Source organism: Mirounga leonina, unplaced genomic scaffold (assembly GCF_011800145.1).
Source record: "Mirounga leonina isolate KUSES-001 unplaced genomic scaffold, KU_Mleo_1.0 Mir_94, whole genome shotgun sequence".
Lineage (NCBI taxonomy): Eukaryota > Metazoa > Chordata > Mammalia > Carnivora > Phocidae > Mirounga > Mirounga leonina.
In genome coordinates this window covers 43307962-43318628 of record NW_023270855.1, presented here as the reverse complement: position 1 = coordinate 43318628, position 10667 = coordinate 43307962, and the positions used below count along the sequence as shown (strand labels likewise).

The 10667-nt window shown below is 49.2% G+C and overlaps 1 protein-coding gene across 1 annotated transcript; it reads right to left on the bottom strand.

Moving 5' to 3' along the window:
* Positions 1 to 5132: 5132 nt before the first annotated feature.
* LOC118005566 (putative serine protease 42) lies at positions 5133 to 9396 on the bottom strand. Its single transcript, XM_034997534.1, has 5 exons — positions 9156 to 9396; positions 8567 to 8753; positions 7938 to 8212; positions 6871 to 7013; positions 5133 to 5469 (listed from the first exon to the last, which is right to left on the bottom strand). Exons 1-5 carry the CDS (start codon positions 9394 to 9396, stop codon positions 5233 to 5235), a joined length of 1083 nt encoding a protein of 360 aa, XP_034853425.1. The 3' UTR covers positions 5133 to 5232.
* Positions 9397 to 10667: the final 1271 nt, after the last annotated feature.

The following is a 10667-nucleotide window of genomic DNA, read 5'->3' as shown; positions in this document are numbered from 1 at the left end:
AAGAAAGAAAGAAAGAAAGAAAGAAAGAAAGAAAGAAAGAAAGAAAGGAATCAGCCATAGTGGAAGTATTTATACTATGGAAATGTGAAGAATGTTATAAATCTGGGCTTTTTTCCCCCTCCAGAGCTGTTCGTTAAGTATTTGCTGGCACAACACTAGAAGGACCTAAGACATCAGGTCATTGCATAAGACATGTATTATGCAAGAGGAAGAGAATGGACATTGGGGCCAAACTAGAATATGTCACATTAACCTGTTTCTTTTTAACTAGGAAAAATTTGCATATGGTTAAATAGACCTTAAGTGCACAATCTACTGTTTTAATAAATATATAGATCCACGTAACCACCACTTCAGTCAAGCTATAAACCATTTTGAAATCCCAGAAAATGCCATTGTGCCCTCTTCACATCCATCATAAGCAACCACTGATCACCTATTGTGCCTATTTGGGCTTCATATAAATGGAATCAGAAATCTGTACTCTTTGGGTCTGGCTTCTTTCAGCCAACATAATGTTTTTGAATTTCCATCCATGTTCTTGTGTCTACCAGCAGTTTATCCTTTTTTTATCGCCAAGTAGTATTTTCATTGATTATCATTTATCAGTTAGCAGACACTTGAGTTGTTTCCAGATTCTGGCTACTATGAATAAAGATGCTATGCACATTCATATATAAGTCTCTGAGTGGATATTTCTGCTATTTTCTTCCAGCCTGTGGCTTTGATTTTCACTTTCTTAACAGTGTCTTTTAAGGAGCAGAATATTTTCATTTTGATGAAACCCAATCATTTATTTTCTTGTATAGTTCATGCTTTTTGTGTCCTATATAAAGAATCTTTGCCAACTCAAGGGTCACACAGACTTTTATGCCTTTTTCTAGAAGTTTTCTGAGATGTATGTTTTACATTTAGTTCTATAATCCTTTTTAAGTAAATTTTTACATATAATGCAAAGTTAAGATTCGGGGGTTTTTTTTGTTTTGTTTTGTTTTTACATAGGAATGTCCCATTGTTCCAGCATCGTTTATTTAAAAGACTATCCTTTCCTACGTTGAATTGTCTTGGCACCTTTGTTGAAACCAATTGGCCGTATATGTGTGGATCTATTTCTGGACTCTCTATCCTGTTTCACTGATCTATATGTCTGCCCTTATGCCAACACCATACTGCCTTGATTACTACACTTTTATGGTAAGTCTTAAAGTATAAGAGTTCTTTCTGTTGTTCTCTACATCCTTTGCTTTTCTGTATACATTTTAGAATCAACCTGTCAGGGGCACCTGGGTGGCTCAGTCGTTAAGCATCTGCCTTCAGCTCAGGTCATGGTCCCAGGGTCCTGGGATCGAGCCCTGCATCAGGCTCCCTGCTCAGCAGGAAGCCTGCTTCTCCCTCTCCCACTCCCCCTGCTTGTGTTCCCTCTCTCACTGTGTCTCTGTCAAATAAATTTTTTTTAAAAATCTTAAAAAAAAAAAAAAGAATCAACCTGTCAGTTTCTACACAAAACTCCACCTTGAAAAACATGAAAAAATTGGGAGGTGTAACATGACTGAATTTCAAGACTAATTATAAAAGCTACAGTAACTAGGACACTATAAAGTTGGCATAAGAATATATAGATAAACAAAAATATATATACAAATAGATAAGGAACTAAATAGAGAATCCATAAAAAGATGCACATATATGCTGTCAATTTTTGATGAAGTACCAGTGCAAATCAATGTGAAAATAAATGTATTTTCAACAAATGGTACTGGAACTGGATAAACATTAAAGATACAGAAAAATATACTTCATCCTTATATCTCATACCATGCTCCTAAATTAATTTATAGACCATAGACCTAAATGTAAAAGCTAAAATCATAAAGCTTCTAGGAGAAAAAATAGAAGAAAAGTTTCACAGCCCCCAGCTAAAAAGTGAAAAAATCACAAACTTAGGATTCCACTCAGAATATAAGAAGACTTCTTAGAAGTCAGCAATAAAAAAATAAGCATCCTAATTAAAGATGGGCAAAAGAACTGAAAACATACTTCATAGGGATATGCATACGACCAATAGCACATAAAAAGGTGCTCAATATCATTAGTTATAGGGAAACACAAATAAAAACCCCAATGCAGTACCATTTCATACCTATTAGAATTGGACACACACACACACAAAAAAAGCGTGAGGACTGATGAGGATGTGGATCAACTGGAACTCTCATTTATTGCTGTGAATAGCATAAAGCGGTACAAATAATTTGGGGGGCTCCTGGGTGGCTCAGTCGTTAAGCGTCTGCCTTTGGCTCAGGTCATGATCCCAGGGTCCTGGGTTCGAGCCCCACATCGGGCTCCCTGCTCAGCGGGAAGCCTGCTTCTCCCTCTCCCACTACCCCCACTTGTGTTCCCTCTCTTGCTGTGTCTCTCTCTGTCAAATAAATAAATAAAATCTTAAAAAAATAATAATAATTTGGAAAACTCTTTGGAAATTTCTAATAACATTAACCATACATCAATTTCATGAGCCAGCAGTTCTGCTCCTAGGTTTATTCCCCAAAGAAGTGAAAGCATATAGATACAAAAAAGTCTTGTACTAGAATGCTTATTAGCAGCTTCGTTCATAATAGCCCCAAACTGCAAACAACCCAAATGTCCATCAACAGGAGAATAAACCAACTGTGGAATATTCATGTAAGAATATTACTATTCACTAATAAAAAGGAATGAACTAGGGGTGCCTGGGTGGCTCAGTCAGTTAAGCATCTGCCTTCGACTCAGGTCATGATCTCAGGGTTGGAAGATCGAGTCCCACATCAGGCTCCCTGCTAGGTGTGGAGCCTGCTTAAGATTCTCTCTCTCCCTCTCACTCTGCCCCTCCCACCTCCCTCTCTTAAAAAAAATATGAGGTTCAATAACATGCAAATAATCTGATAATAATCAGAATAGTGGTTACTTCTGGGAGGGGATGATTAGAAAGGGACATAAGAGAATATCCTGGTAATCCAGGATATGCAAATATTTTCGATCATGATTTGGAGATGGCAACATGGGGTATACCTCTGTTAAAACTCATAAAATTGTATATTGCCATGTGTACATTTTACTATATATAAATTACACCCCAATAAAGAAAATAATACAGAAATGCATTAAGAAAGAACAGTCATTCATCAACATAAGCTTTTAACCTCATCAATTTTTAAAAATGAATAGAAAAGGAAGCAATGGTGTATAATGAAGTGGGAATTAAAAAGAATTTAGTCTAGGGGCACCTGGGTAGCTCAGTTGGTTAAGTGTCCGACTCTCAATTTCAGCTCAGGTTATGATCTCAGGGTCCTGAGATGGAACCCAGCATTGGGCTCCGCACTCAGCAGGGAATCTGCTTAAGATTCTATCTCTCCCTCTCCCTCTGCCCCTCGCCCCTCCCTAAAAAAAATAAAAATTAGTCTAAATAAATGAGTTTAAAAACTTATATTCATATAACAATCCAGAAATAAAGCTCCCCATGATACCCACTGAATTGGTTAGAATGAGGTTTTTCTATAAGTAACTGAGACAGAAGATGACAATGTCTTAATTAAAAAGAGTTTCTTCCTCTGTTGCATGAAGAGCTATGATTGCGGCCCTACAAATTCCAAGGAGCCAAGTTCCTTCTAAATTCCTGCTCCATACCTTTAGCATGTTCCTTGTGTCCCAAGATCAGTGCTCAAGCTCCGGTCACCATGTACACATTCCAGCCAGGCAAGAAGAAAGAGATCTGAAGAAGAGCTTGTCCTCCATTAAGGATATTTCCCCAAATTCACACCCAACATTTCAGTTTATATTTTATTGGCCAGAATTAGTGCCACACTTCGATGTATGGGACTTGGAAATACAGTCTTTATTCTGACTGGGTATATATCCAGAAGGAAGGGGATGAATGGTGTCAGAGGTGACAGTTATGGATCCTGACCCCAGTCCACTTCTTTATTCACCTAAATATTCCCAGGCTCTTTCTTCTCACATGCAAAAGGCACTAATCCCCTGCTAAAAGAAAGTAACCTCAAAGTTTCAAGAACAGGGAAGGAAATCGGGAGCAGTGGGGTAAATGCTCCGCATCGTGACAGACAGCTACTCTGGGACCACAAGAGAATGAGGGAAATAGTCAGCACAGACACGGTGAGCGCTCAGCCTGTCCTCTCCCCGAGCCTCAGCCCCGTGTTCTTCAGAGCCAGGCCAAGGCAATCTGGTGCTCAAAGCAGAAAGTAAGGGCTGCAGTTCGCGGGCACTGCCCTGAACTCTCTCTTGCGTCCACTCTCTCTCACGTCCTCATCCCCAGATGCAATGGCCAGCAAACTCAGCTACGAAGCTCCCTGCGGAGATGCTGGTGGCCGTGAGGGGCACAGCAGCGGGACCCAAGTGCTAAGACCATCTGTTGGACTCGTATCAGAGTAGATGAGGGCCTCCCCTCTCACTCTAGAGTTTAAAAAGCATCATGAACACATTCCTAAGTTAAATGTGAGATAACTTCTCCTCAGTGCCCCCACACCCCAGACCAGGAGAGAGACAGAACGTACAAGTGACAATCCAAACATTTATTCAGTTGACACCTGAGATCTCCGCACTCCTTAATGCCTCTGCACACCTCGGGTGAGCCTGGATGGGGCCACTAGGGACTGAGGAAGGGGGCCTGTGTGCCACAGGCTGGCCACGCACAGCTGGATCCGCGCCGGGGGCAGGGGAAATGTCTCCCAGCCCCAGACAGCCCGGTCAGATGTGGAAAGCCCCGGCCTCACGCCTCAGCAGGGACATGGTGACGCCTCCTCCCTCTCTCTGCACAATCTGCAAGCTGCCCGCTTCAACACAGTCTCAGGTGACAGCCTGAGACCACAGCCAGGTCCAAGGCTGCCTCACTGCTCATGAGGTGTCTTCTCTGGTACAGGCTCTCCAAGATGGCAAGGAAGCACCGGGCTCCACCTGGCAGGCCGGCTGGCTCTCAGGCTGGGATGCTTGGCCCCCCTCCTCCGGGGCACGCAGGCCACAGCCAAGGTCGTGGGTGTGGCCGACGCAGGTGACCGGGACAGCAGCAGGCTGGGACAACTTCGGGGCTCCAGCCTTGCTGCCACTTTCTACTGTGGGGCTCTCTACAGGCTCAGTGGACGCCAAGCAGGATTGGAGGAAAGGGCATTTGAGTAGGAGGGGGAGGTCGGAGGAGAGGCCCAGTGCGAGACCCAGAAACAGGAGGGGGGAGGACCGGGGTGATCACGGGGCCACCAGGATGCCCAGGGGCAGCAGCAGGCACAGAAGTGGGATGAGGAACACCACTGGACACAAAGAGGCAGCCTGGTTAATCACGTCAAGTATCCACTCAGCATAGCAAGCGATATCTGTATAAACTCCAGGCACATCTCCACGACCACAGCCAATGCCCCAGCTCACGATTCCCACCTGGACCCATGTGTCCTTAAATTTACAGACCAGTGGGCCCCCAGAGTCTCCCTGGAGAAAGAGAAAGAAACAAACGCAGAAATGGAAGGCCATCCATGTCAGAGCAGGCTGACTGCAGCATAAGGCACTGGGCAGTCAGGCACATGGGGACCTTCCCTGGGGACCTACCGGGGCCACTTTTCTGTGAATACGAGAACTGAGAATTGAAAAGTTAATGGGAAGGGACAGCTGGCTGGATCAACTGTGATCTCGGGTTGTAAGTTTACGCCCCACACTGGGTATAGAGAATACTTAAAATTAAAATCTTAAAAAAAAAAGAAAGAAAAGTTAATGGGAAAACTTTAATATCCTTGGGAGGATATTATGACTGGTCATTTCCCAAACCGTAGTGGCTGTTAAACACTTTGAATATCACCTCTGCGTGAGAGTCCCCTAAATCCATACATCTAGTTTAAAGTTTCTCTAGAACTCCTAACCCATATAGCCAGCTCCCTCCATATTTGATGCTCCACTCCCCAACATCCCATATAAACCCCATCTCCCAGACCTGCTCTGGTGCCCCCGCCCCCACCAGCCAGCTCAGACAGAAACAGAGAGCCCTCCTAACCTCTCCCTCGCCCCCACCCTCCCAGCAGGCAGTCACCTAGAACTCATGACTCAACCTCAGACACACCTCCTTCACCCCCTCACCGCCCCGGCTCCTGCTCGGGACCCCGCATCATCGCCTAGATGATGGAGACAAACACCTAGCCTACAGTCCTGCCCGGATGGCGTCGAAAAACTTGGCCCAGCGCTCCAGGCCACACGGATTCCGACTGCAGCCCTCTTCTCTGGCCACCTCATTGCTCCAGACCTGGAAGGCAGGCCCTACACGTGACAAGCTCCCTAGGACCTCGGAGCCGCTGCCCGTGCTGCTCCCTCTCCCTGCAGCGCTGTTCTCCTCTTTCCAAGAAATCCAAATACTCATCCTCTGAGACCCAGCTCCAACGCCCCCTCCTCCAGAAGGCACTCAGAGCGGGAGGAAGACGGCGGGCCCAGGAGGCCTGCAGGCACGCACAGGGGTCCCTGAGCTAGCACCCTTGGACCTCCCCTCGTCTGTGTGACAGCTATGATGTTTATGTGGCAGGCTTATGACGGGGGTTAACAGAGCTCATGGGGTAAATGCTCCCACTGGCTCACACAGGAAGTGCCACAGAGGGGGAACTCAATTCAAGGAACGTAGAGTGTTAGGACTACCCGCGCCCGACTTCCCCACACCTTGGCAGGGCCCCCAGGCAGCAAGGAGCAAGCCAGGCCAGCTCCGGGGAGCCACGGGGGGTTCTCCCCATGAATCTCCTTCACTCAGGAGGGAAAGGAAGATGTGGCAGACCACGCAGGCCCTGGCACTTGGGAATGAAGAAGCCTGGGAGGGACATCCTCAATGTGGAGGTGGGAAAGGGTCCATGAAGTTACCTGACAAGAATCCTTCCCAGCTTCTTTATAGCCACAGAGCATCCCTTCCAGTACTACACTCTTCTTTGTTTTTATAGCTTTCTGAATCATCATATTACACATTTCATGGTGCATGATGTCTTGGTCGACCTCATGGAGAACAGCTGTAATGGGGTCGCTGCCTACACGGGAAGAAACTCAGCAGTGGGTGGTTGTGCCCAGGTGGACAGTAAGCCCCTCAGCACCTAGAATCCCCTTTGAAAAAAGCAGGGCAGTGGGTATTGTCCCCATTTGACACTGGAGGAAACGGAGGCCCAAAGTAGACAGGGGGAAAAAAGGAGGTAAGAACCAATAAGATCAAGATAGCATAAAGAAGAGCCAATCTGGACGGGAAGAGGGCAAGGCCTCACCAGCCTGAGAAATGATAATCAAGCATCTGTTACTCTGAGTATCAACAGTAATAGTGACAGGTATCCTGTGCATCAGTAAAGTGTCTTTACTTTTGAGCAGGATCACGGACTCTCGAAGTGGTAGTGCCCCAGGGTTACCAACCCAGCCTCTTCCCAGAGATAGGAGGCCCTCCAGCCTCAGCAACAGAGACCTGGCTCTGCCTATACCTAAAAGCACAGGAAGCTCCCTGACAAGCAAGGCCCGTACTTTCGGAGACGGACAGCTCTGACGGGCAGACAACTCATCACCTGCTGAGCAGAAATCCACCCTGGAGAGAACTCCAAAGCCTTTGGCTCCGTCCCCAGGGAACCTAAAAATACCCCCACACCAGACAGGCATGGTCCCTCACAAATTTACAGAAGGAGACTTCACCCAGGTGTCTCTTCTCCTGAAGCAGTTCCAGTCCCCAGGACCCGTGCCTTTCCTTAAACAGCTACCATGAAATATTTGTGCTGCAACAAAAGACCTCTACGAATTTCTAGGCTCAAGCCAATCAGGAGCCATTACTCTGGCTGCTGCTAAAGTGCACCCCCCTCCTTCCCCCTCTGCCAGGCAGTCCGCCTCCCTGTCCCTCTCTAGAGCCTTTTCGCCTACTTCAGGGTTGGGCTGCCTCCCTCTTCCTGGGTATGCTACCCGACTCACAGTCTCACCATATTCTTCTTTTCTGCCCCATCCGGTCACCCAGCACGTGGTCCCAGCCTCCACCCGGAAAGTCTTCTGAGGGATGCATACAGGCTGGATGGTCACGGTGAAGTTTACAGGGTAGAGGAGCTGGAGAAGGGCAAGGTCCTTTTGAACGGTTCCGACTACTGAGAGCTGAGGGTGGATGATGATGTTTCGGACGGGGATCACAACACTGGTGATTTCTTTATAGACACTCCGATCTCCCATCTTGACACTGTAGTGGAATCGGCTGTGGGAGAGAGGACATGCCCCTCATAGAGACCTCTTCCACACATTGCAGATGCTTCCCAGCCTGGCCCCAACGTCCCTCACCACTCTTTCTACCGCCCTATCACCAAGCAGCCCTCCTTAACGCCTCTCGACATTGGTATGCTCATCCAGACGATCCGTTTTGTTCACCAAATTAGTATTCCTAGTAATGAGATGGCCAGTGCCCAACCTGGCCCGTTTCTCGACGGTGCGCACCTCGCCTGTGTTGGGCTGGGTTTGGGTTTTGTCAAGCTGCGAGGGCAACAGAACCTAATGGGTATTTGAGGAGAGCAGGGCCGGCTTCAGAACTCTGTCTCTACTTGTCACTCCTCACCTTAAAATACAGTGGCCTGCAGTCAGCACCCACTGCTGCGTGATGAGGGAGCCTCCGCACACGTGTTTCTCACTGATCCTCACGCTCACCTGCCAAGGCCACTTCCCCTCTTCGGCCTCCTTTCCTCCCAAGATTTTCGCGACTACTTGGCCACACCCTGGGGTGAGAACAGCGTGGGAGGAAGAACCTCAAAGAAACGAGAGTCCGGGCTTCCCAGGGGAGCACCAGGTGCCCCTCGGACGGGGGTCGGGGGGGAAAGGCCTCGGCCTCTAAGACTCCAGGGCAGTGCTGCCGAGTCCCCAGGCCCTGTACCCGCAGACCTCCAAGGCCACATGGCGTCCCGCTCAGACTCCACAAGTGGGGCTGCATTCCTCAGACCCTCGGGGCGGGGGAGGGGGAGACCCCTGACTCCCCCAGACTCCCCGGGAGCACGGGCTCCCACTCGCGGGCCTCAGCCCCCTGCGAGGCTCCCAACACCAGGCGTCACCTGGGATCAGTTCCACCAACTGGGAGAGTACGGCAGCCTCTTGGGGCCCGGGGGTCGCAGACGGTCCCTCAACCCTCCCCAGGCTCGCGCCGGGGCCCTCACGGCCGCCCCCCGACGACGACGACGACGGGGAGGATGGGGGCCTCGCGGACCCGCCCTGCGCCGCATGCAGCGGGGGCTGGAGGAGCAGGAGCCAGAGCAGGAGGCCCAGGGAGCCGCGGGGTGCGGACGCCATGGGCCCGCCCGCGCCGCGCCTCTCACGGTGGCAGGTGGACCGGTCCGCGCAGGGGCGCGCGTGGCGGAAACGGTGGCTCCTAGCGCCGCGGGCCTGAGCGCGGAACATCGCGCCCTCAGGTTCCCCCGGGGCCTCTCTCCGCTCTGAGTCCCGCCGAACCCCGCCCAGGCCGCAGGGGCCAGCGTGCTTCCGAGGGAACTGCCCTTGACAGGGACCCCCCAGTTCCGGGGACACCGCCTGATGCCCCTGCCCCTTCTGGTGCGGTCCCTGGGCTGGAGCTGTTGAGGACAGGCGGCCGGGGCATTACCCGAGGAGCCTTAGTTCTCCATAATGGTTCCTCGGCTCAGGACTTCATCCACCAGACCGGGATTATGGGGTGGAGGACCATACAGATTAAGCAGTTTAGACAAAGGAGTAGGCTGCGGTTCTATGTCAGTGATCGTGGCGCCTTAAAAAATTAGGTATCACCAAAGATACCCGCAAGTCAGTCCATTCTTCTTAGCGCTTGGGCCCTGGCATCCGTCCTGGTGGCCGTGTCCTTTGTCTTTGTGGCCTAAAGGCTTCTGCTAGGCCTCTGCCTCTCTGGGCTTCAGCCTCCCCGTTGAAGTCAGGGAGAAAACAACAATCACAGTTTCTGAACTGCAGTACTTCCCACTTTTCCCTGGCCAAAACGGGACAGCCAGTCACAGTGTTTTTCAGGAATGGGGATGCTCCCCCTCGCAATTTATGTCTCAACATCCTGGTGAAGGGGTTATTCTCTCAGGCCTTCTTGGAGGTTGGAGAAGGGAGGGAGTAGATCATACATCATGAATCCCTTCCAATATTCTCCACTCTCTCTTTGCATTCCGTTCTCTATATTAAACCAAGGAATTTCTGGCATATCAACTTCCTTTAGTGAGGTCCACCATTGAGTTCGGGCTTAAAACAACCAGCATGAAGAGGCTGCAGCATGTAGAATCGTGCCCACCTGTCTGAACCAGGAAACTGAATTCAGAATTTCTGGTAAGTGTACTCCTGATAAATGTGGGTTCAGGCCTCCCCAGTCAAGCAAGAGTCCTTAGAATCCAATCCTATCATACACCTCTGGCTTGTTCCAATGTAGACGAGAAAACTCTTGCAGTTCTTTTTGTAAGGAAGGCTTCTCCTCCTGGTTATACTTTGTACCTATCCAAGAGCATGATGGGATCTTACTCCAGTTACTAGGTCTAGAGGCAGTGAAGACCTGGCAGGGGTGATACAGGTAAAGAATTGGCATGCACTTATAATGTCCTCAGATGAAGTCAGCACAGTGTCTCTAAGGTAAAGCAGACCAGCTTTATCAAATGGGAGGAGGCACTATTTCTATTGGCAAGATAGGTTCAATCTGGCTGAGGATGAGG